General features: G+C 39.8%; 1 protein-coding gene across 2 annotated transcripts in view; it reads left to right on the top strand.

Annotated features, from left to right (window-relative positions):
* Nucleotides 1-26,875, top strand: part of GSTCD (glutathione S-transferase C-terminal domain containing) — a 131,772-nt gene that overhangs the window by 82,915 nt on the left and 21,982 nt on the right. For both annotated transcript variants that reach the window (XR_011436786.1, XM_023636782.2), the window contains exons 6-8: nucleotides 22,705-22,820; nucleotides 22,978-23,022; nucleotides 25,165-25,293. Coding sequence is in view for 1 of the 2 variants with exons in the window: in XM_023636782.2 (XP_023492550.1) it covers nucleotides 22,705-22,820; nucleotides 22,978-23,022; nucleotides 25,165-25,293 (290 nt within the window). In the remaining variant the exon portion in view is untranslated. The remainder of the gene's footprint in view (nucleotides 1-22,704; nucleotides 22,821-22,977; nucleotides 23,023-25,164; nucleotides 25,294-26,875) is intronic.

Below are 26,875 nucleotides of genomic sequence, written 5' to 3'. Positions count from 1 at the left end.
ACTATGATTTCTAGGGGACTTTTCTGGGCTTTAAGAATCTTGAGTTTGAAATTTTTTCCAGGTATAGACATGAAGAAAAGGAGAGAAATATCAGTTTTATTCTTAGAAAGTGAAATAATGACTTTTATACAGTCACATGACACAAAATGCTAAAATATTTTAAATTATTCCACACAGAGGCAAAGCTTGGAAAGGAATATTCAAAAATGAGGTCAGTTGCTGTTGATGCATAATAGTTGCCCAGTAAACATGGTCAGTTCCATTATTCGTGGTTGTTAGCTTCTGTAAAATCACCGCGAACACTAAATTAGCCCATCCTCAACCATCACTCCTGGGGAAGTACGTGAGACTCTCTGCCGTTGAACTCACAGCCCGCAGCACTGTGCCTCATGCCCAAACGCAGCACATCTAACACACATTCTCTCCCTGAGGCCCGCACAACCTTCTCGCACTTAGGAACACTTGTCAGCGCTTCCATACTATGCCTGGGGGCCATTTTAAACAGCAAAATCACCAGCAAAAAAAAGCACAAAACTGTGAAGAAATCTGGCACTAAATAGACCGTGAGAAGGGCACTGTTTACAGTGTGAGAGCTGAAACAAGGAGGCAGAGCGTGGCCTGTTCAGCCTCCCTGGGCACACGTGCCTCAGGACACTCGCCTTTTTTACTGCTCTACGCATGTCCACAAATGACTACAAAGGCACCACAAGTATTGATTTTGAGGTTACCAATAAATTTTAGTGATAGGGAGATTCACAAATAAAGAATTTGTGAATAATGAGGATCGACTGTATTTCATTTTTTCATTCTACTCTAGGTCCTGGAGACATCAAGATAAATGAGTGCAGACCTTGTTAAATGAATTGTGTTAGGATTTTTGGGTTAATAGATAAAATATGGGGGTTTTTTCATCTTAGAAATTTCTTAAATGTAATAAAATGACAAAATAACATTAAAATTCTGATTAATTTTATAAAATTGAATTAAGTAAATAGTTATCTATTATGGGTAATAGGACTCCTGACAGCCATGGTTTCTAGTCCCTCCTATTTATACTTACTAGCTATGTGACTTTGGGCAAGTCATTAAACTTTTCTGAGTGTACCGTTTCCTCAATTGTAAAATGAAGATAATGAAGGACATCCCCACTTGTGAAATGAGGCTGGTGAGGGGTAGAATTTCTTCTCAGCTGTGCAGTGAAGATGCTGTTATGAGGCTGAAATGAGGTGCTGTATAAACCCTTTTTGGACCAGCTGGAGCCTGGCATGTCAGTGACCTTGTTTCTTCTCCCCAGAGAGGGTGGGGGACCCTCTTTAAGCACCTGCATATCAGAGAAGACGGTGCCACTGCCTTCACAGGTAAATGTGGTATACAAAGAATTCGTAAGCCACGGCTGTCTTCTGTCAAAACGTTTCAAAGGCTGCTCCATCACGTGGCCTGTGATGCTGTACAGAAGTCTGAGGCCAGCCTGTCTTTTCTGCATTTGTAGATAACCGGTTATCCTGCCTTCAGGCGGAAATGCTTAGTGTTTCATCTGATTGGATTCTGTCTATCTAAGTTCATGTTTTTCTTAGGAAAGGCAAGTAGTCTTTTCATTAATTTTGCCATAGCAGGTGATTCTTTCAAATATAATTCATGTCTATTTTCTGTCTAGGAAAGTTTCCTTCCCTCAAGACAATATTTCTTTGAATAAAATTTTGATTCTGTTTATTCTGGTCTTCTCTTCAGGAACACTGGTTATCCATGAATTGTCTTTTCATTGTCTCTTCACCACATTCCTCATATCTCTCTTCTCTGTAACTCCTTTTTTTTCCTTTGCCCTTTCTTGCTTTTGAGAAGTTTTCTTAAATCTCAATCCTGGTTTTCTGCAGTAACAATTCTGCTTCTTAACAGTTATAATGTGGTGCTTGCTGTGATTTTTAAAGCCGTAATAATAGCTGCCCTCCATGCAGGTCGTATGTCTGGAACTGTGTAGAACAATCTGTGAGCAGGAGTAAGCCGGGGAGCCTCTGGGCTCTCGAAGTTGTTGGGCAGATACACCCTTCAGTGTGAAGTGAGCGGAGGGAAGGTGACGCAGCCTGCTTTTGCGAAGGCCTCTGTGGTCCTCTACTTCTCACAGTAGTCCTCGCAGGTAGGATTGTATGTGCATCTTACAGATGAGAAAGCAGATAGTCAGAAAGATGGGTAACCTGACACGTCAGGCAGCTAATAAATGCCTGAGCCGTACTTGAAATACCAAACCTTTGTTCTTTCCCTAATACCATTTTATCTCAGGACGGTACACATTCCCCCTAGAAAAGCTCCCATTTGGTCTTTCAGTCAAAATCTATTTTTTCTTCTTGTTGGCACTGTACTCAGATTGCATTGGCTGGGCTCCAGGTCTACAGGGAGGAAATTGAAAATAGAGAATGTTAGAATAAACACTGCAGCAGCAAGGAGTTTCTTGCCAATAGCTGGAGAGGGAGAGCGAAGAACTGAAAAGCAGACTAAGTTTACTAATTCCAGGAAAATTAGAGTATATATTTCTGTAACCTCTGAGGGCATTATTGTAATGTTGTATATAATTGATATTCATAAATATGTCTTGGATTCATTAAGGAAGGATTCAGTCATGTTCAAGTTTTTGGAAGAAAGCTAACAAATATGCAAGCAATGGAAGACATTTCAAAGTTGAAAGCATTTTTGGCTGTTTGTAATTGCAAAAATATTGAAACATTCCAAATGACTATCAACAGGAAAGCATTATATTATAGCTCTACAATGGAATACTTAGAGTAGTGAAGATAAAGTACAGCTTCATGTATCTCCATGATGAATCTTACAAACAGTGAAAAACACAATTTGAAAAAAATACGATATATAGTTTCATTTATCTGACGTTTAGAAATATTCAAAACTAATATAGTATTAGGATACATATCTATATGGCAAAACTAAAAAGAAAACCAATATAATGGTAAACACAAAATTCAGGAAGTGGTTGTCTCGGGGTAGGGAAAGGTGAGGGAGGTACAGTTGGGTGGGGACATGTATATAGGACGTTAAAAGTATTAGTGATGCTCCATTTCTTAGGCTACCCAACCGTGGTGACCTAGTGTTTTAGATGCGGCTCTCTCACTCAAGTTGGTTTCCTGGTCAGGGAACCACACCACCCATCTGTTGGTTGTCATACTGTGGAGGCTGCATGTTGCTGTGATGCTGAAAGCTGTGCCACCAGGATTTCAGCTACCAGCAGGGTCACCCATGGTAGACAGGTTTCACTGGAGCTTCCAGGCTAAGACAGACTAGGAAGAAGGACCTGGCCACCCTCTTCCAAAAATCTGGCCATGAAAACCCTGTGAGCAGCAGCAGAGTATTGTCTGATATAGCCCTGGAAGGTGAGAGGGGAGCAGAAAAATCAGGCAGGGTTCCACTCTGCTGTGCACAGGGATGCTGGGAATCAGAATCCACTTCATGGCGCTGAATGAATTTCTTAAGCTGTGTATTGGATACCCGAGCATTCATTTTATCATCAATATTATTATTTATAACATATATATGTAAAATACATTTGTATGTGTGAAATATTTAATAAGAGAAAATTTGGGTTCTTAAGAGGGTTATGTTTCATTTATCTAGAAATTTTTACTTATGAGAAATATTTCCAAAGATATCAGACAGATGATTCATTATTGTTACTATTGCAAAAGAAATATAAAAATAATCAGATGGCTATATCAGGGAGCTCATTTAAGAAACAATATTTATTTATCTAAAGAAACTCCTTTATGTTGGAATGTTCAGTACTAGTATACATAAGATAGTTTTATAAAAGGAAATGTTTGAAATAGAAATCAAATCCCCTAAATTGTGATATGCTCTGTGAAAACCCATCTTCTAAAATTTATGGTGCTTTGGGTTAATGAAAAGCAAAATTCCAGTAAGAAAACATTGCATTAAGTTCTAGAATGTTGCCTAATTCAGAGAATTTACATGTTGTGATATTTCATGGTAAGACCTGAGGGCATTTTAGAAATATGCGGGGCCTTTGGCCCCCTAGTAAGCATGACTGAGCATCTACATACTACAGTACAATTCTGTTATAAAGCATTTATTTTGCCTCTTCTTTATATTATAGTTAAGTATTTTTATTTAGATTACATAAGTAAGCTATATTATCTTTGAATTTCATTTCAAAATAGTTAAGGGGAATATTACAAAATATTTTTATTAGAAAGGTGTTAGAACTATTAGGGCTGAGAAAAAAATAATCTGTACTCACTTGGAATGTATGAACAAATTTTTCTGAAGGGGTTAGATCAAGCTAGAAGTCTCTAAGAAAAATTAAATTATATGGTTTAGGAAGCTTTATGTATTTCTCCATTGTGTTTGTATTTTAATTGCATTATAATCCATAATTAATAATCTAATGCAGATTGACATCCATGACTAAGCAGAAAAATCTATTAATTTTCATTTATTGCTTGTGAATAAAAAGATTCAGCTTCTCTCTGGTTAAAACTCTAGAAGGCACATATGTATTTTGAAAGGTTTCAAATATTTTTTATTGAGAAATATTTTTTCATACAAAATGATTTTTAATTTTATCTGTAATTTGAAGAGGGAATGAATATTGGTTTCTGTTTTGGTTTTTATTTCTTTTTAACAGGTGGTTTGGGAATGGAGCAAACTCTGCCTTGCATGAGGGTCCCTCTTTATATACAAAATGCTGTATTTTTCCTGGAAACCAATCTCCTTGAAAGCTAATGCCCAAATCAAACAATGTACTCTTTTCAGTACTGAATAAAAATAGGTCAGGAAGGGATTAAAAGACTGTGCCCTACGGGGAAGCAAGGAAAGTTCTGCTCTGTAAACTTGCCCTTGTCACGTGAGAATTTGTGAATTACCAGTTGAGTCAGACCCTCCTCCTGCCTCCTCTTCCTTGCCTCTCAGCCTGTCGGCCCTTGTTGTTCATATGTGTTTGAAACATCGTTTCGTTAGAAATTTTCCCATCGCATCTGTTAGAAATGTTTTGCTGTCAGTCAGAACTGAGTCTGATTTGCCTCCTCTGTGTATTTAACCGAGGAGGAAGAGGAGGTTGATGCTGGGTGGTACTCCCTCCGTCGGTGTCTGCTGCTGTGCCTCCTCACCTCCCCTTCCCCTCATGCGTGTGATGGTCAGCACTGTGCCCAGGATGGTCTTCAGGTTCTTCTTGACAGGCTTCAGGTTACTGAAGTGTTTGATTCAGTAAACGTGTGTTAAGATCCACGAGGTACAAGGAGGTATAGAGTCAGTATAGAGTTCTCTCGTTGAGAATCCCATAAAACAAGACTGTGATAACTGCAGTGTGAACGTAAATTCCATCCATTCATGAAACTGCTGTGTGACTTTGGAGATGGCATCTGAACTTTTTGAACCTCTTTTATTCATATGGAAAATGGAAGTTAAAAGGTATACCTTCTGTATAGTTTTATACAAGTATTTCCCAATATAGGAGATAAAGTGCACAAGTACTTAGCATGGTATTACCATGTGGAAGACTCCAATAAATGGTTTCTATTCTCAGTGCTGTTGCTACCTTTGGTCACTGAACCGTGCTCAGGATCTCCACATTGTGTTTCTCTTACTCTCAACCCATCAACGATAAAAGGACATCCACATCACCATTTCTTTGCCCATAAACTGACTGGATTAGACAGTGAGTTCTAGGGTTTCTTCCATCTTTATGATTATTTAGATCTTTGTGGAACGAAGTGGGTCCTTAGTGCTAATAATCCTTACATAAGATTTTCTGAGGCAACTCAGTATGTACAACTATTTCATATCATCTTCTCTCTTCCAGCTTTCAGTACTTCCTCCCCTTCTCTCTTAACTCATGGATTAAAAATAAAAACTATCAGGAGAGTTTCTATATGCTTCCACCAGCAAATGAACCCACACACCCACTTCTGCCTCCAGATGACAGGTCTTCCTGCTGGATTCCCACTTAAGCCCAGCTTTTCACTGTGCCTCTCTCTCGTCCCCTCATGCCCGCAGTAGCTTCTCTTTTTCTCCTGGATCATGCGCATCAGGTAACAGAAATGCTAAAGTATCTTCCATTTTTCTCAAATCCTCTCTACTACCCTACTTAGCCCATACAGCTACCACCCCATTTACCTGCTCCCCTTTAAAAAAAATGCCTTAAAAATCTATACTTTCATCTTCTCTTCCTCCACTCTCCTCCCAATCTTTTGTTAAAAAATTACAAATCTGTTTTTAAAAAGTTGCGCAAGTAAACAATGAATACCCATGTACCCTTCATATAGATTCACCAATTTTTACTATTTGGTCTTACCTTATCTCTTTAATATATTCATTTTTTTCTGAACCATTTGAGAGTTCCTTGCAGACATTGTGACATTTCCTCATATATCTCCTAAAAGCAAGGGTATTCTCCTGTATACCCACAGTCTAATAATTGCTTAACATTAATTTAATTTTAATTTTAAAATTTACTGTCAAATTTACTGACCATATTCACATTCTCCTAATTATTCCATAATCCTCTTTCTCTCTCTCTTTTAATATCCAGTATCCACTCAAGGATTACACATGCTTTTAGTTGTCATATATCTTTCATCTTCTTTAATCTAGAACCCTGGCCTTTAAATTTTTTTTCTCTTATTATATTAACTTTTTTTAAGACTCTAGGCCAATTATCTTGCAGAATATCTTCAATTTGGATTTATCTTTTCCTTCATTAGATAGAGGCTGACCTGTTGGCAGATCTACAATAAAATGACTCTTAAACATTTTTGGCAGTGCTACAGAGTTGCTGTTGTATCCCTGAGTGCCCACCGCTGGGGGCGCATGCTGTCAGTGTGATGGGTTACCTCTCAGGCTTCTTCTCCATTTGTAGAGATACTGTTCCCTCTGGAATCATTAATAATTTCTGGGAAGACCTTGTTCCCCAGTAGCTTTTCACCAGTGGTCTTAGCACCCATTGGTGATTCTTACCCTAATCAGTTATTACGATGGCCGTTGTAAAATGGTGATTTCCTATTTCCATTATGCCTTGTGCATTTATTAGTTGTCCTTCTCTCTCTCGAAGCCAAGTCAGTCAGGCTCTGCCCCACGACTCCAACAAAACTGCTGTTGTCAGGGCACCAATGACTGCCGCTGACTAAACCCGAAGGACAAGTCTCTGTCCGGAGTTCCCTTGGCAGGCCAGCTGCGTTCAGCAGAACTGATCCTTCCCGTCTCCTTGAGACACTTTCTTTAGTTGGCCTCTGAGAAACCAGTAGGGTGACTTATCAGTCTCCTTTACTGGGTCTTCTTCAGCTTCCAAACCTCTAAATGTGGAAAAACCTCAGGATCTAGTCTTCAGACCTCTACCACAACTCAACATGTGGCAGCTGGATTCCTCTAGTTACTCAGGCCCCAGAGCCTGGAGTCATACTCTTCTCTTTCTTTTACCCTCAGCATCCCATTCATTGGCAAATTCCGTCAGGTCTAATTTTAAAACATATACCAAACCTAATCCCTTCTCACCACTTCGCTTCCTCTTTCCTTGTCTAGCAACCATCCTGTCCGGCCTTGACTATTGCTGTAATGTCCCTCTCAGACTCCCTGCTTCTATCCTTGCTTGCCTATAGAAATCTTTTTTAAAAAGTCAGATAATGTCACAGAATCCATCTATCAAAATAAAAGCCAAAGTTCTTACGTACTTTATAAAGCCTTGCATACTCTGGCCCCTGGCCACTTCTTTGATCTTCTTCTGCCAGTGTCCTGTTTACTAACTCTATTTGTTAACCCACTTGTCTGGAAAACTATTCTCCCAGATAATCTATACACCTCACTCCATCACTTCTTTCACATCTCAAATGTCGCCTATCAGAGAGGCCCTTTCAGATCGTCCCGTCTAAAGTAAGTCTCCGCCCCTTCACTCATTGTCCCCTGCTCTGTGTATTTTCCTTCTAGCACCTGATGTGAGGTATGTTGATTTGTTTTGTGCGTATCATCCGTCCACCCCCATTTGAAAGTGTGCCCACGCTAGCAGGGACTGCTCCATCCCCAGCCCTTAGAGCAGTGCTCAGCCCGTAGCAGGCGCCCCGTCAGTATGTTCATTGAATGTTGGAATTCCTCTTACTCTTCTTTCAGTCATGGAAAGAAAATGGTTTTTTTCGCCCATTTCTAGTGAAAGTTTTAGTTTTGTAACTGCTCTTCTTTCCTCTTGAAACCTTATTTACAGTGTTTCAAAGTATACTCTAGCGAAGAAGTTATGTTTTTGTAGGTTGTATAAATTGATGGATTATTTATAGTTTTGCTGCTTCTCATTACTAATCCCAATACGTTTTTCATCAGTATTTGGATATGTAATCCTTAAAAGGCAACTAAAATTCTCGTATGTTAACCTAGTGTTGTTTCTTTTTTATAAATGAAAGTATAAAGGCTTTTCCTAAATCATCCATTTACGAATTTCAAAGCCCATCAGTACAACAGTATTTGTTCTGATGTCCTACATAATTCTCTAGGAAGTCTGCCTGTTTGCTATTAGCTTATGAAGGGAGAAAGTTCTGGCTTCTTTTATTAACTTGAAAGTAAAAACTAATCACATGTTTATAAGATTAACCTAATGAAAATTGATGGGAAATGTTGATTAATCACCATCTCCTGGTGTTTTTTTGTTCTATATGTTTGTTTCTCTGTGTATCATACTTGTGGGATTTAAATAATGGGAGGAAATACGTGACTTCAAATCTGATTTAAGCAGTTCTTGGTAGTGACCAAGATGTGCATCCCTGTTTTAAAGAGTGAGGACATTTCTATGCCTGTTTTGTGTGGGTACGCGGATATATAGGCCTTACTCATAAATCCCCTTATGCTACCGTGTCTGTAAGCTGAACATCAGATGACAGATTTTAGGGCTATTCATTAGGGAGGATATTTAGATATTTATATTGTATATTTCATTGGGTATCTAGAAATTTAAATTTTAAGCATTATCCTCAAGAGTTCTCATAAGCAATTAGCTGTTTCAGTGTATAATTAAACAATGCATCTATTTTAACTATGGTAAACACTAATGACTGTGTTCTCAGACTATTTCAAAAGTTTGCATTAAATATATTGTCATTTTCTAAATTAATATTCAAGAAGAAATACTATGATAGCTAAGGTCTTTGAACTTCTAAACATAGCTTTTGTAACTCTCACTTTCAAGAAAAAATGTTTTTGATGCCTTTTATTTCTTTTTATTGCTGACTCAGTGACTTGAGCCTAACTAGCATGTGACTGGGTTTTCTACATTAAATAATTTCTGGAGGTCCCTGGGAAATACAGTTGTCATGAGGTGGAAGGGAAGGGTTCACAGTCTAAAGAATCTGGTATATATCTCTGTTGACTCACTGCATTCGTTGGAACCGAATTTGAAGGATGAGTAGGCATCTTTAAGCAAAGAGGTGGAATAAAGCAATGTTTCCTGAAGTGGGTTCCTGAAATAATTCCTAAAGAGAATTAGATAGTAAAGGCATTCGTTACCAAGGAATTTGAGGAAACACTATGTTTCTACAGTGAGATTCCTTAGAGCCTGTACTATGCTAATAAGCACTGTGATTCTCCAAGAAATTGGATAATATATGAATTTCCTAAGGCTCCCTGATAGTGGAAGCTACTTTTTTCCTCCCAAAAATCTCTTAATATCTTAAGGGACTAGTGTTCCACAAACAGTTTGTAATTTCTGGGAATATATATCATGAATAGCAGAATTCATGACAAAGCAAGTAATATGTTTAAAACCTCAGAAAGGTGGTAGAGCATGGTGTGTTTGGAGAATGACTGGTAGTTCCATCTGGCCAGAGAAGGGGAGAGTGCGAGAGTAAGAAGGGTGGCAGGGAGTGAGCTGGGCCGGACAGTGAAGTCTCAGTTTTAAAATCTATCCTATCAGCAGTGGGGAGCCATTGAAGACTTTCAGGAAGGGAAGTAGCGTGAACATATTTGCAGTTTTAGAAGAATGAGCATGAAAGGGTGAGAATATAGAGTATTAATTCAAAGACTACTGTAAGAGTGAGAACTGAGGGCAGATGGTGATAGCATTAACAGAGAGACGACACCAGAAAAGAAACAGGTTTCATGATGGAAGATAAATGAATTAGGCTTTTGGACAGGTTTGGTTTGAGGTCCCTTAGTGGTGTAGACAGAGATATTAAGGATGCAACTGGAAAATCTGATCTAGATCTGATGTAGAGTTCCAAAAGCAGTGTCAGCTGAACTGTAGACTTGGGTGGTGGTGTAGATACGGTATTTCAAACCAAAAGAGGAGAGAGAGAGAAAACACGTCCTTCTAGTGTGAAAAGTTTACCCATCACACATTATTTCAGATGTACCTCTAGGCTCTTTCTGTTCTGAGTTTCTGAAAATTCTTTTTGAGGATCCTCTGACTCTACGAAGCGTTCCTTTAACAAGTAAATGTCAAGAGTGCTGTGATTATTTGGTTATTTGGCTGGTTGGGTATTTGGCTGATTTTGCGTATGTACACTTGTGCATACCTTCTAGTTCCAAATCAGCTATTGGCTGTTACTTTTGCATTTAAAAGTCTAAGCAGTGAAGACATAAGAGTATTAGTATTTATTGAACTTTGGTTGTGACCAAAATGGGCACTTGCCCTGAATGTACAATAATCACCAAGATAAGTCCTGAGTAACTTTTCTTTAACTAAATCAAACTCATTTATACACACATGCTTCAGCTCCAGCACTCCCACCACATGCCATTTCGCTGAAAAATTGACTTTAGCATGCCTTTCATGCTGATTTTGAGATTAAAATTAAATATACTATCAAAATACAAAAAAATGCTATTCAATAATAATGAAAATTTCTCTGGTGTCAAAAATACAGGTGAAACATATATCTGTACCACTCAGGGAAGGCAATATAATGCATACTAAGATAGAAAAAAAGTTCCGTTTATTTTTTCTAAAAAGACAGTGAACTTTACTAATACTTAGCAGATAAACTGGAAGTCCTGTATATATTTGAGTGCTGTTCAAAAACTAATAAGGCCAGCCCTATGGCCAACTGGTTAAGTTTGCGTGCTCCGCTTCGGCGGCCAGGGCTTTGCCGGTTTGCGTCCTGGGCACGGACCTACACACCACTTATCAGGCCATGCTGTGGCAGCATCCCAGAGAGAAGAACTAGAATGGCTTACAACTAGGATATACAACTATGCACTGGAGTTTTGGGGAGAAAAAAAGAAAAAAGGAAGAGTGTCAACAGATAATAGCTTAGGGCCAATCTTCAAAAAAATAAAAAGCTTAAAAAAAAACCACTTTACTGATAAGATTTGTGATTCCTGGAGTGGTAGACAGGAGCACAGGCGCTGGAGTGAGACTGGCAAGACCCTGCCCTGGCCCACCATGGAGTAACTGTGTGACCAAGGCAAGTTGCTTTGTTGTTCTTGTTCACATTTCTTCATCAGACACTGGAGTAACAGTACCAACCTCGTGACAATGGATTCAAACAATAAATAAAACATGCTTGGCCCATAGTAACCGTTCAGTAGCGCTAATGCCAGCAAATAAGAATGTCCCTTTAGTGACTTGGTGTGTATCAGTGATGTGGATAAAGATATGCAGTTACAGTTACTGTCCTCCAACCTCCCATCCTCTCCTGAAGACTGCCTCAGCAGCTCCCTTTGTATGGAGTGCTTTTTCTTTTATTTTTTATTTTTTTTAATTTTTTATTTTTGGTCAGCAAGATTGGCCCTGAGCTAGTATCTGTTGACACTCTTCCTCCTTTTTTTTTTCCTCCTCAAAGCTCCGGTACATAGGTGTATATCCCAGTTGTAAGTCGTAGTAGTTCTGTGTGGGATGCTCCCACAGCGTAGCCTGATAAGTGATGTATAGGTCCACACCCAGGCTCTGAACCGGCAAACTCTGGGCCACCGAAGCAGAGCATGCGAACTTAACCGCTCAGCGCTTTTTCTCTTGTTTTCCATGGATGGCTTCTCATCCTGCAGATCTCAGTCTTGTTACCTGCTCAGTGGTAACAAAGGCTTTTCCTGACTACCTAATCTAAATATTCACCAAGTCCATTGCAACCATATCGTTCTATTTTAATTTACTCCATATCATTTATAATTTTCTATTTCTATATCCTGATGTAATTTTCTATTGTCAAAACTCCCTTCACTGAAACAGAACAATCTCTCCTGTTCTCCATTGTGTCCCAGCACCCTGATCAAGGTCAGACATGTAAGACGTACTGAAAAAATGTTGGATAAGTTAATGAACTACTCTGTAGAGGTTTTAATGAAAGAATCGGAGAAAGGGAGGGAGATTCAAAATTCTGGTTTAGGAAAAATGTCTGTTCCTGCCTTCCCTTGCTCTACGCAGGCCCTGAACAGCGTACCTGTCTCCCCATAAACCCAGACCTCCCGAATGGTACGGATTCAGTGTAGCCTGGCTCTTTTAGACCTGTCGTCTCTTGTAACTTGGGATAAGCCCTGGCCACTCGCATGTTCCCAGTGGCACATCCTTCCTCTTCCTAGCCCTTTGTGTTTCTTCCTGTCTCTCAACCCTACTGGCTGCTAGACTCATGTCTAGCTAAAGACTCCTGTTGCTAGGCCCCCGTGGACATCAATACTTGTCCAGATTGGGTCCCTTTTGAATACTCATTTGGATCACTGTCCCCATCCCTACCTGTGCCTGGTTGTGTTGGTTCCCATAGTCTTCTTTTTTTGTTTTTTTAACCATCCCTCACTGCTGAGATCCCAACATCCTTTACAGTTAGGCCCATGAGGTTTAGGACCATTAGAAAGAGAGAAGGGAAGTAGGACTGGAATTCAAGACTGGCTTTGAGGTTTCGACAGTCCCTTTGTAACTCATAATGAATACTGTGGCCTTGGAGTCTTAGCTCTTAGGTATAATAACCGTTCTCCACCTTGGCTGTTGTCATAGTATCCAGCACCATTTCATGTATAGGTGGGTGCTTTAATAAATACTATTCGATGATGATAATCCTTAGAAGCCCAGTGTTAGGATGTTGTTCTGATGATCTATTGCTGCATAAATAACCACCACAAAGCCTAGTGCCCCTAAATAAGAATTACTGATTTTATTCACAAATCTGCAGCTTAGGTAGGGCGTGGTGAGAAAGCCTGTCTGCTCACACAGCATCAGCTGAGGGGCTTGGCTTCCTAAAACACGGTGCCGTGCTCCAAGAATAAGCATCTCAGAAGACAGGAGTGGAAGCTACCAGAAACGGCACAGTGTCACTTCTGTTTTGCACAGGTCAACCAGTCATAGAGCCCAGATTCAAGAGAACAGACCTTGACACCACCTCTTGATGATGATACTGTATATTAATATAGTATTAATATTATCAGAGAACTTGCGGTCATGTCACCTTAGATATTCACCATTTTCATTTTTCTAATCAAAATGAAATATGAAAAAATCAAATGAGAAAACCTATGGGTCAGATTGTAGTAGAGCTTTGAGCACTCTGCACAAAGGACGCTATTGTTTAAAGTCACTCGACTCTGGGAACGTTAACACTCACTATTTCGGGATCCTAGAGTATCATTTGACCTAAATACTGTGAAACACACCAAATTGGAAGCCAATCTGAGGATTACCTGAATGATCTCAAAAAGCTAATGAAACTGTTAAAATACCTTACTATTGTTAACTTAAGCCTCTGAAAAAGAGAGAGAAGAAATAAATTCACAAACTATTTTCTAGAGTTAACTTTTTTGTTCTAAAGAATTTCAGTTTGGTCTTGTGGGCAACTTGGAAAATACTGTGAACTTTTTTTCCCCCACTAAATTCCAGGGCAAAGTCATGTTTACTTTGTGTGGTGTAACTGTCATTTGAATGAAATGAAAATATATGTGTTCAATTAACTCTGGGATCTGGTATTCTGAAGTGAAAATGTTTTATTGATCTTAGAGGAAAAAAATAGCAAGAATGAGGTTTTTAAATTTCCACTATTCACTATATCTAAGCTTTTCTAAAGCAGAAGTTTTGATTTGGCAAATAATGTGACTGTGCTTTCTTCAACTTTTGTTCTTCCCCCAGCATCTTACCTAAAGATATTTTAGTTATCGTTTTCTAAAATGATGTTCTGGGATCAGATGTGGAAGGGTGCAGGAGCATGCCATATTTAGTCACCATCTGCAGTACTGTAACATGAAAGATCTTCCCAATCTTTTTCATTTCTTTCCTCCTGGATAATCTGATGTTGCAACAAATTGATTGCTCAACCTCCCCATGTCAGTTTTCTGTAAAATCTAAAAGATTGCTACAGGCCCAAGGTGAGGAAATGATTTCTTTCTGGAAAAGGTGACAATCAAAGGTCAATTCATTAAACAGAGTGACGTACAAGACCTCCAAATAATGCCTGTGATATATTCTAAAATGTTGACGTTCAAAACATAAATTGATCATTTTTACTGGTAAACCTGTGCTTGGTAATCTTATTTAGAGGAAAAATGGAAATAAAATTCATTTTGTGACTGATTCTGAAGAATTAACTTTTTCCCCCTTAGATGTAATTATTAAGGAAAGCCCTCATTTCCCTGATAGAAAGCACCTCATTTCCTTGAATTCTCTCACAAAAAAAAAGGACCAGCCATGAAATTCTGACATCACCATTATGTAAGTCATCTATTTAAGAAAGAGCAGGTCATGTTGGAAGGAAGCCGGAACCAGAAGGCAGAAGTCCTTACTTACAGTCCCTGGTCTCGCTTACCAGCCGCGCGCCTGTGAGCGACCTCCTCAGTGCTCAGCATCCCCACTTGTACGATAAGGAAGTGTCATCCCCTCAACAGCCTGGCAGAGTTGTGAAGTTGGATGATGTGTCACAGATGCAAGTGCTTAATGACTTGCAAAGCATCATATAAACAGAGACTGTTATCAATCATTTCAGAAACTTGAGGAAAGATAGATGGATTTTTGTAAGTTAGGGTAATGTCATTAAAAATGTACATTGTGGTTTATAAAATATATTTTCTAAGCTCAAGGCTAATGTTTTCGTACTACTTAAAGAAAGGATAAGTTCATTAAGGACAGAAACCAAGTGTTACCCATCTTGTCTTCCTAACATTGTCTAGCACAGTTCTAGATAGATCAAGTCAGTTGGTTGATTCATTGGTTGAATGATTGATTGAGAAAAATATTTATGAGATCATTATTCCTCAATTTAGAGAGAAATAAATTGGCCTCTTTTAGCACTTTGAATTTCTAGTTAATCATTATTGACAACTCTAATAGTATATATAACCAAACTATCAGTGAAAGTGCCATCACACTGTTGCACTGTTGTTGATTTCACAGACTGCACCATGGGGTGTGTGAATGGGCTGGGGATGGGGAGAGGGAAAGGGCTCAGATGCTTAATACCCACTGTTGTAGGAATATAGTCACTCTGAGGTCGGCCTGGCTAAGAGGGCTAGTGATGCCAGCCTGCAACTGGATTTAAAAAATGTAAATCAGAAGGACTATTCTGAGTTTTCAGTTTAATTTTGTTTGTTTGTGGGGTTTTTTGGTGAGGAAGATGTCGCTGAGCTGACATCTGTGCCAGTCATACTCTATTTTGTATATGGGACACTGCCACAGCATGGCTTGATGAGTGAGGTGTATGTCCGTGCCCGGGATCCAAACCCACAAACCCCAGGCCGCAGAAGCAGAGAATGCGAACTTAACCACTGTGCCACCAGTTTTTAGTATTTCCAACCAGTTGTCTCCAGAATTTAAAATACAGTATAAACTTTACGTTGGTGCTCAGTTTTGTGCATCTTCTCAGGAGTTTCTTTTGGAATTTTCTCCTGCCTTTCTAGCTTTTGATGTAGCTTTAAATGGCTGCTTTCTTAACTCCCTCCCAAAAGTTTTCAGAAACGTTTCCATCCCCCCCCAAAACACTGTTTCATACTTGACTTCTTTTACTAGTTCAACAAATACGGGCACAGACTTGATTTCTGACTTGTTTTCATACTTAGTACCTGCAAAGTTAGCATGCTGCCTTTAAATGCACGTAAGTCATCATGCAGAGAAAACCCCTTCATTACACTCGTGCTGGGCACTGGTCATGTCCCTGTCAGTCTCCACACACTCTCCTCATTTACCTGGGCCCAAGCTTATGTGGTTCCAGAAAAATCATCCGTATCTGTTTTAGAGAAACAGAAGCAATTTCAGCTAATGGCGCTTTTTGGTAGTAGTTGTAATGAATTATGCCTAGATGTCATTTTATAATAAGAAAATTTTTCAGTAGTTGACACTAACAGGCTTTATCGTGTAAAACATTAGTTCTTTTAGATGGTAACAAAGAATTCGAAAAAGTAACTTGTTTCTCTTTTTAAAAAATTTATCACAAAATAATACATGTAATTGCAGCCAAGGGTGAGGAAAGGTGGTAGGGTTCCTGAGGTTCTGAAGCAAGAAAATAGGTTTCAAGCAAAAGGAGCAGATTTATAGAGCCGCCAACTCACTGACGTGATAAATCCAAGGAACCACCTGTTATCCAGAGGCTGGAATAGAAGGGATATATGTGAATGCAGCAAAGATGAGGTTAGCAGATTGACAGGGCCCTAATCATTAAAGGCCTTGCTTGCTTGCCAAGAAGTGAAACTTGTTTTCTTAAGGCAGAGGGGAGCCTTTAAAGGTATTTTCAGCAAGGAGAGATATTTTCATAGGTCCATTTGGAAGGAACTCTAGTAACATACCCAGGAAAAGCATGCTCGTGATGAGCTATGCCACAGAGACAGGTGCTGGTGAGCCTGGCGTTGCAGAGTGTGCCATGGGATGACGAGCCTGGAAGGACGTGCCACGAGGATCCAGCAAGGAGTCTAGGGCTTCCTCCACCCAGCACAGCGGGTTTCAGAATGATTCAACCGGTTTGATTTATTCAATTTCATTTTCTTAATTAAATCCATTAATGGCATTAGTACCAGTTAAGGTTGAATGTTCCAGGTAATTTTATTAATAATCCAAACTAATTTGAGGATATACTCTATCCAGAATAAAAATGACGCAGGCTGGCATTATGAAAGAACCTCCTTAGTGTGTAGTAATATAAAAGTCACAGTACTGTCTGTTCCCATGGGTCTTGTCACTAAGCACCTCTAGGCATTAAATAGTAAAGCAAGGTCGTGTTTTCTCTAGAGCACAGAGAGGCAAAATGATGAGCATTGCTCTTTCTCATCTGGCCCTGCCCATGTTTCAGGTCTATCTTAGGTTCTGCCACTTCCCCTTCAGTCCTCATTTTCAGGCACAAATGAGCTAATTGCAGTTTTCCCCTAAATATGCCATCTCATTTTTAGCATGCTTTCTCCAGCCCATTGTATCTACCAAGTTTCTGTTCCTCCTTAAAGACTCTGTTTCTGTAAAGCCCTCTGTGATGTCTGAAACAATCAGTCCTTTAGCTTCAGTGAACAGACCCTTGCACATAATGAACACCCTTACCATCTTCTTAGGTACCCTCCTACCTCCTTAAGGACAGGACCCTGTCTTACTCATTGAGATGTGTCCTCAGCATATAGCAAGTACTAGCCGTATAGCAGTGCCTCAGTGACTATGCCAAGCACCTGAACCGTGGCGACCCTGGGCATGGAACCTGGCTTCACTGTTCATTGCCCTGTAGAGCAGAAGTGATCGTTCATCAGCTTGTCTTAATGTTGTTACTCAGGCCTTTGAAAATACTAAAATTTGTGGTTGTCACCTTCCCTCACCTGCCAAAGGTCCTATCAGTGCCACCTTGTCTATTCAGTTGTCTTGCGCCTTCTCTAGAAGAGAACATCTCTACTACATCCGTCTCTGTTGAAATTTACTCTTGCTCTCTTGATTTTATGGCTTCCCAAACAAAACACATTTTAAAAATCTCTAAACCATTAGTTTAAGCCTTTTTCTTTGTCTTTATCTTTAATTATATTTTTTAAAAATTTGTGGAGTGTGCTTAGTGTGCTATATCTCAAGGAAATACTTTGAAAACAAAACAGCAAACCAGTCTTTAGTCAAGAACTCTAGAGGGCCAGCCTGGTGGTGTAGTGGTTAAGTTCCTCTGCTCTGCTTTGGCAGCCCAGGGTTCACAGGTTTGAATCTCGGGTGTGGACCTACACACCACTCATCAAGCCATGCTGTGATGGCATCCCACATACAAAAAGAGGAAGACTGGCACAGATGTTAGCTCAGCCACAATCTTCCTTATCAAAAGAAAAAGAACTCTAATATGTATCAAAGCACCCAACCATTCTTCTTCTACCAGTAAGTTATAACATTCAAGGTACTTTGTTGCTTCAGACTCAGAAACAAAAAAATTAAGAGCTGCCTGATCTTGAGCATGGTTTGCTAGACTGAGCAGCTGTCCTGGCTGTGCGTGTGCACATTTTCCATCCATGGTTTACTAGACTGAGCAGCTGTCCTGGCTGTGCGTGTGCACATTTTCCATCCATGGTTTACTAGACTGAGCAGCTGTCCTGGCTGTACGTGTGCACATTTTCCATCCATGGTTTGTTTACTAGACTGAGCAGCTGTCCTGGCTGTGCGTGTGCACATTTTCCATCCATGGTTTGTTTACTAGACTGAGCAGCTGTCCTGGCTGTGCGTGTGCACATTTTCCATCCATGGTTTACTAGACTGAGCAGCTGTCCTGGCTGTGCGTGTGCACATTTTCCATCCATGGTTTACTAGACTGAGCAGCTGTCCTGGCTGTACGTGTGCACATTTTCCATCCATGGTTTGTTTACTAGACTGAGCAGCTGTCCTGGCTGTACGTGTGCACATTTTCCATCCATGGTTAGTTTACTAGACTGAGCAGCTGTCCTGGCTGTGCGTGTGCACATTTTCCATCCATGGTTTGTTTACTAGACTGAGCAGCTGTCCTGGCTGTGCGTGTGCACATTTTCCATCCATGGTTTGTTTACTAGACTGAGCAGCTGTCCTGGCTGTGCGTGTGCACATTTTCCATCCATGGTTTACTAGACTGAGCAGCTGTCCTGGCTGTACTTGTGCACATTTTCCATCCATGGTTTGTTTACTAGACTGAGCAGCTGTCCTGGCTGTGCGTGTGCACATTTTCCATCCATGGTTTACTAGACTGAGCAGCTGTCCTGGCTGTACGTGTGCACATTTTCCATCCATGGTTTGTTTACTAGACTGAGCTGCTGTCCTGGCTGTACGTGTGCACATTTTCCATCCATGGTTTGTTTACTAGACTGAGCAGCTGTCCTGGCTGTACGTGTGCACATTTTCCATCCATGGTTTGTTTACTAGACTGAGCAGCTGTCCTGGCTGTGCGTGTGCACATTTTCCATCCATGGTTTACTAGACTGAGCAGCTGTCCTGGCTGTACGTGTGCACATTTTCCATCCATGGTTTACTAGACTGAGCAGCTGTCCTGGCTGTACGTGTGCACATTTTCCATCCATGGTTTGTTTACTAGACTGAGCAGCTGTCCTGGCTGTGCGTGTGCACATTTTCCATCCATGGTTTGTTTACTAGACTGAGCAGCTGTCCTGGCTGTACGTGTGCACATTTTCCATCCATGGTTTGTTTACTAGACTGAGCAGCTGTCCTGGCTGTGCGTGTGCACATTTTCCATCCATGGTTTACTAGACTGAGCAGCTGTCCTGGCTGTGCGTGTGCACATTTTCCATCCATGGTTTGTTTTTTTGTTTTGGGTTTGGTGTGGATGTTTTTTTCTTGTTTTTTTTTTGCCTTATTTGATGATTTGCACTGGCCAAAAATGCTAGTGTTCTAATATGGCTCTTCCTTAGCTTAAAAATTGGCTCTTTTACCCTTGTACTTTCTTTCTGGGCAATGCAAACAACATTGAAGTTGTCTAAATAATCAGGTTCTTCGTAACTTGAATTAGACAAGAAAAAGACCCCATTGTGGTGGAATTACATCACAGAACAAATGAGATCATTTGTATTAAACTATTTGATTCTTGGGTTTCTTTTTTGATGATGATACCTAAAGAACCACCATTTTTAGTCAAACTAAAAATAGATTATAATGTCTTAGGCACAAGAATATTGGTTATAAATAGAAAGTAAGATTTGATTTTTAAATTAACACCATATCTCAAAATAATGACTTTCTTACCTTGTTCAGTGTATTTGAGATGCTGCTCATGTTTCCAGGAGCTTCATAATATTTGTAAAACTGGAATGGGGAGGAGGAATGCTTTATTGGAGACAATTTTTCCATAAAGCATCTGGGCCTCTTGCTGCTATATTTTTAGCTCAATCTGTGACTGTTATGTGTAGGTTGATAGTCTCTCTACTTAAACACAACCCTGAAAAGTAGCTCTGTGCCTTCAGCCTTCACTTCAGCATGGATTCTTTACGTGCAAAGATGCACCCTTAGCAAGAAAAACAGATCTTTATCAACGTTTGCTTTTAAAACAGACCTAAGAAAGTCAGGTAATTCTAAATCTCTAATAGAAATATAGTACAGAACTTGCTATTACCTACTCCATTTATACATTTTATTTTCTTGTCTCCTTATTCTAAACAAATGATAATTCCTTTGACTTTCTTTTGTGAAAGTCCTTACCTGAGAATTGTTAAGAAATTCACAAACAGAGCAAAAACAGAAATGCTTCTGCTTGTTCCTTGCTCTTGGTGGCTCCACTCAGTAGCACCATTTGTGACTCTAGCTCTCCCAAGGGCTCAAAGGTGCTTTTCTTTTTTGCCTCTTTCTCCCCATTCCGCCTCCTCTTTGTTCTTATTCTTCCTCCTCCAAATCAGAACTACATTGCCGTAAAAAAATAAGGTGGACTTATAAATGGATGGATAGAGGGATGGATAGATGGGTAGAAGTGTGATAAACCAAGTATAGTAAGTTGTTAATGGTGGAATCTAGATAGAGGGTATAGAAGCGTCCACTATAAGATTCTTTCAGCTTTGTTATGTGTTTGAAAATGGTCATAATAAAATTTCTTGAGAGTGGTTATCCATGAAAGATAGAATGACAGGAGCTTTCACTTACTCTGTTTAAATTTTTTACAATTATGTTATTAGAGAAAAATGGAAACAGTTCTTTTTAAAGCTACATGAAACTGTGTTCACAAATGAAGTCACCAGACTATTGATTTAAATGCTCTTCATGTTTGACATTCACAGTAGGCCATGCTAAATAATTAAGAATGTTCACAAAGATTCAGCTGTCTGGTGATGACACGTCATTACCTAAGAAGCTGGTTACGGAAGGTATGGTGTATGGTGTCAGCGGAGGCCATGGAGTACTGTGTAGCCATTAAAACTTGTGGTGTAGACACAAACACACTGACATGCAAAGAGTTATAATAGAATGTTTTATGTGCTGTATATAAAACTTTGAATTTATGCGTATGGCTGGAAGTAAATATATACAAAAATATTGCCTCTGAATGATGAGTTTATGGATATTTGTTTCTCCTATAGATCTTTTATATCCATATTTTCTGTTTTTTCCTAAAATGAAATTTTCCCAATGTTTTTATTTAATTTAGTAACATAAGAAAGAAGGAAAACAGGAAAGAGAAGAAAAAAAAAAAGCCATGCTATTTTTCTGTGAAAATGGAGCAGGGAAACCTTGGTATCTGTAAATGATTTTTTTTTTTTTGAAAGATTGGCGCCTGAGCTAACAACCATTGCCAATCTTTTTTTTTTTTCTTTCTTTCTGCCTTTTCTCCCTAAATCCCTCCACTACATAGTTGTATATTTTAGTTGTGGATCGTCTAGTTGTGGCATGTGGGACGCCGCCTCAAGGAGGCCTGATGAGCGGTGCCATCTCTGAACCCAGGATCTGAACCAGCAAAACCCTGGGACGCCGAAGCGGAGTGCTCGGACTTAACCACTCGGCCACGGGACCGGCCCTGTAAATAATTTTTGATCAAGCCAAAAAGATTATCTGGGTTTCTCCTTTTATCTATATCGCTGAAATCTGCTTTCTTACATTTTCTTAATCTTGCTCTTATAAAACATGCACTTAAAATATGTAAAAACAAGTAATTTCATTCATTCTTCTGAAGATATTTTCATGAACTTAACTAGTGGTTTTGAAAGGAAAGTTAAGATGTTTTCATGCTACTAGGCCGAAGGCATTTTGTACTTGGAAATGCCCTATCTTTAATCTCTAATTGCATTAAATTTCTGTATCTGACTCATGAGGAAAGGAAACTTCAAAGCAGAAATGAGAAAATCCAGTTCCTCTCTAACTCCGGTAACCACTGATGTGTTTCAGACAGGGTAACACCTGTGTTCCAGGTGTCTAACCAGAAGAGCTGAGAGTTCAGGGATGTGCCAGGTAGATGATAAAAATGTTTTCACTGATTATAGAGCTCTGTTTTCCACAGGGACTTGAGCAATGTGTTGAACCGGGTGATCTCTACCGTGTGTCTCTGAGAGGGCTAGAGGGAGGAGACTGTTGCTGTTCCTTTTTATTCATCCAGCAGACATTTATTGAACACTTTCCTTGTTTAAGACTCTGAACTTAATGTTTCACTTGCTGTTTCCTCTGTTTAGAAGACATCTTTTCATAGATTTTTCTGTCAATGGAAGAAAACTTGGATAGGAATAAAAGTAGAAATATGCAAAAATAGGGTTTATCTTAGGGTTCTGGCCCCTCGCCCTCTCGTGGTGGGTTATAGGGAACTTGTCGTTGGTGTATGCATTCCCCTCCTGTGTGCGGGGTCTGCTCTACAAGCATCTTCTCCGTCCATCACAGTACGTGGCGCTCCACGCTCTTCCTCTCTGTGCTTCCAGGGAAGATGTCCAGTGACCGAGCGCTGAGGAAGCAGCAGCAGTTGAACAACCTAGTCTACGTGGTGACACATCAGGCCAGGCCTGGGGACAGGATCGTGGACTTCTGCAGCGGCGGGGTATTATGGCTCTCCTGTGTTCTCCTTGACATTTCCATGACTCTGTGACTTAAATGTGCTCCAGTCAGGGTCGTGTTTGTATTTGGCAAGATTGTCACCACAGAGTGAGCAGAAGCCTGAGGGACAGCGTTAACTTGTTTCTTCTTCTGCCTCTCAGGGCCACGTCGGGATTGTCCTTGCTCACATGCTGCCGTCATGCCAGGTACGGTCTGAATCAGAGATAAAAGGAAACACCGGGGGCCGGCCCCACAGCACAGCAAAGTTCACACGCTCTGCTTTGGCAGCCCAGGGTTCACAGGTTTAGATCCCGCGTGTGGACCTACACACAGCTCATCAGGCCATGCTGTGGTGGCATCCCACATACAAAAAGAGGAAGGCTGGCACAGATGTTAGCTCAGGGGCAGTCTTTGTTTCCAAAAACAAAAAAAAACAAAACAGAAGACAACACCAGAAAACCACACAATTCAGGTAGCCACGTCTGGCTTGTCTCTGTTCCTTGAGTTTATAATCAATCACCCAGGTCAAATGCAAGGCACAGGCATTTTCTTTTTTCTTTGAAGTAAACTTCCAATGCTCAGAATCTTAAGGGAAAAAGTAAATTACCACAGTTTTCAATTTTTATAAAAAGATTATATTTTAAAATAATTTTTTAGAAGAAATACCTATTCCAATGATAAATAAAATAACTGTGATGAAACTGGTTTATTTTCAACATAATTTTGTACTAGAAACACTAGCTTCTGAAACTTACTGAGCATGTTCTCTTGGTATCCTGATTTTCATCCATTGTATCAAAATTGCAACATCAATGATAAAGCTTTTTAAAGAAAAAAAACAAAAACAAATCTATCAGACTGAGCCATCAAATGCTTTTCTCCCCATGGTCTCATCAGGTCATTGTCCATGTGGATGCTTATTGTTGCAGATTCTAAAAATGCAAATACACTTTTAGCCACCTGCTTTCACTGAATATTGCATCGTAAATGTTTTTCCCTATTGCAAATAGTTTTAAGTATCATCATGTTTTAGTGACTCCATGTGTTTTATGTACATGTACCATAATTTATCCAGTTGTTGCCACCGTTTGTTGGAAGTTTCTGCAATATTAAATCAGTTCTTCATGGCGACCATCTTTTAACATGAAAATCTAGAATTTGATGTCCTTTTTTTATTACAAATTGACCTGGGGCAGATTCTTTGCTTGTGAGCTCTCTGGAAGACGCAAAATAATTACAGTGACTACTTCCAGAGGAAAAATATGTGGAAGAACTCATAGACTGGCCAGATGACATGTAAGGGAAGGATGCGGGGCGGGGTGGTTATTCTTTTCCTTTCTTAGAGAACGAACAGCAAATAAATAAGGAATCCTGGGAGGAACAGGCAGGTGTTTTATTATTAAGGAAAGCAACAATTTCATAGTTGGTGTAAGAGGAAGAAAGCTCGTAAAGTAGGATCCTGGAGAAGCAGAGTCGAGAAGGTAGTGTTGTTTTCCCTTCCTGACAGTTCTCCTGGAAGCTTAGAGACGTTGAACCTGGAGAAGGGAGGTCTTGGCTAGAATAAAGTCTGGAAAGCCTCTGACACCAAGGCTCTGACAGCTTTTTCATGCACCGTGATCCAGGATTTTTCCATAAAGAGAAGCATGAAAGGGTAGAAGTGGGAATGATAGCATGAAAGTGACTCTGCCCACTTTTCTCCATCCACACCAGGGGTCTTACCCTACCTCCCTTGGCCTGGATACTGTGAGAGTGTCCTGGTGGTTGCGCCTTCCGCCTGTCCCACAGTCCGTACTGTACACTGCAGCCGCTGAGCCTTCTTTCCCACACGCTGTCTGCTCCCTTACCTCTCCAGCTTCATCCCCGCCTCCACACCCTGTCCTCCTGCCCACAGCCCCGCCACACACTGCCACCTCTTCAGTCACACCGTGTGTTTCTCACCTGGGGCTCACACATGTTTCTGTCTCTGCCTGAAACACTCCTTCTTTCCCCCAGCTAATCTCTAGTCATTGTTCAGGCCTCAGTTAAAGTGTTATTTCTCCATGTTAAATGACTGAAACCTGCCCCAGTCATCGAGTTAGCACTCTGATGACACATGAGAATCTTTCATCGAACTCTCGTCACTGTATGACAGTTGCCCATTTCCCTTCTACCACCTCATCTGCCAGCTTCATCAGCTCAAGGACCTTGACCATTTTGGTACCACGTTATCTGGCATACTTCCTGGCACAGGATAAGAATCAATGTAATATGTCCTACATTATTAAAGCTATGAAATACAGTAATAGTACTTTGCCCTAATGTCTGAATTATGTTACTGAATATACTGTTGTTTCCTTGGTGAAATCTAGGTTACATTAATAGAAAACAAGGAATTATCATTAATTCGTGCTAAGAAGAGAAGTGACGAACTAGGTTTAAGCAACATTTGGTTCATTCAAGCAAATATGGAGTATTTTACGGGGATGTTTAATATTGGGGTAAGTAATCAAGCAATTTCAATTTCTTTAATTAACTAAATAAGAAAAATACACGCCTTAGACTAAGTAAAAGAGATACTTTTATGTTCTTCGTTAAACAGAGACATTATAACTTTTGTTTTCTACTCTCTATAAAGTATAGTGTATTAATGAATGCTGTTTCATTCCTATCACTTCATTGTTACCTGCTGGAGATAACACTCGCTCCTCTAGCAGACAAGAACCTTATTTTATTTATTCAGCATCCCTGATGCCTGAAACAATGTTTCACACGTAGCAAGTGCTTAAAAATAGTTACTAACTGAATGAATGAACAAATGAATGATTTCTAATGAAGATAACATCCCTTGGTTTATAGTACATTTTTAGAAGATAATGAGAGAAAAGAAAAAGAAAGAAGATAATTTAAAAAAATAGCTTGTTAGTAACCTGGAAACGCTAGAGTTGCCTTTCAGTAATGTTTTCTTTAGCTAGAATTTTATATCTACATGTATTTTTAGCTTCCAAGAGACAGAAAGTATATTGGTCATGTTTATAAAACCTTCAGATCAAATTCTTATTGTTTAATATTACTAAAAAGACCTAAGATATGTGCTTCTGCCAGGTCATCTAAACCCCAGATTGCATGCTCTGGTGCAATTTGAGTTTCATTAAGATGTTAGTGTTGCTGCTGGTCCTTGTATTTGTTTTAAATAATTTTTTTTTATTTTTATAGGACTATATACTCAAAATAGAAACATATAGAATAATATAAAGAATCACCGGTATTCCTACTACTGAGAGATAAATACTGTCAAAAACCTTTGGTCTTTATATTTTTATGCACACGTACAAATGTATACTTACACATGTTAGCCTTGTTGAGGCCATCCTACGTAGACTCGCCTTTAACTGAATATTGTCATAAAACTTTTCCCTAATCATTCTTCTGGTTTCTTTTTTTTCTTGTTGTAACGTAATCATTGCCATGATGGATGTCTTATGCATCCTTTAGGTCTTTTGGTACATTTACCAGCTCAGTCTGCAGGAAGGTTGTCCCCAGCTGTGTATGTTCACGTGACAGACATGATGGGCTTGTCCAGGTGACACTCTTGTCCATCTTCAGAAGCTCAGACCTTCTGTAGTACTTCTGATTTATGTTCTCTGAAGTTCATTTCTTAAATATCGACTTCTGCAAATTCGTGGGGTTGATTGTTATTTTTCTTACAGCCTAAAATGTATTCAGTTGTTTCCTCTGTAGACATGGTTGGTTATCTCATGCCATGCCTCCATAGAGAAGTAGACTGTTAATCAGGTGACTGCTAATTAGGAAATTCAGGAGAAGGTAGACATCTGATCCAGCAAATTCAAATTAAGTACATACTTAGTACAGCTTAAATTTCACATAAACGTTGAGGTAAAGGTTAAAGTTCTCCCGTGAAACGAGTCATGAAGCCAGTGCCCATCTACCAGCGCTCCAGGCAGGAGGTATCAGGGAGCAGGATATTGCTGCCCACCCACCACCTCTCAAATCACAGAACTCCCGGCCTGTCAGCCACAGGCTTCTACCCTTCTGTGGCTTGGAGGTGCTAATGATTTCTGG

This window comes from Equus caballus, chromosome 2 (assembly GCF_041296265.1).
Source record: "Equus caballus isolate H_3958 breed thoroughbred chromosome 2, TB-T2T, whole genome shotgun sequence".
Classification (NCBI taxonomy): Eukaryota; Metazoa; Chordata; class Mammalia; order Perissodactyla; family Equidae; genus Equus; species Equus caballus.
The sequence above is the reverse complement of the archived record's forward strand: the minus strand, read 5'-3'. Positions and strand labels throughout refer to the sequence as shown.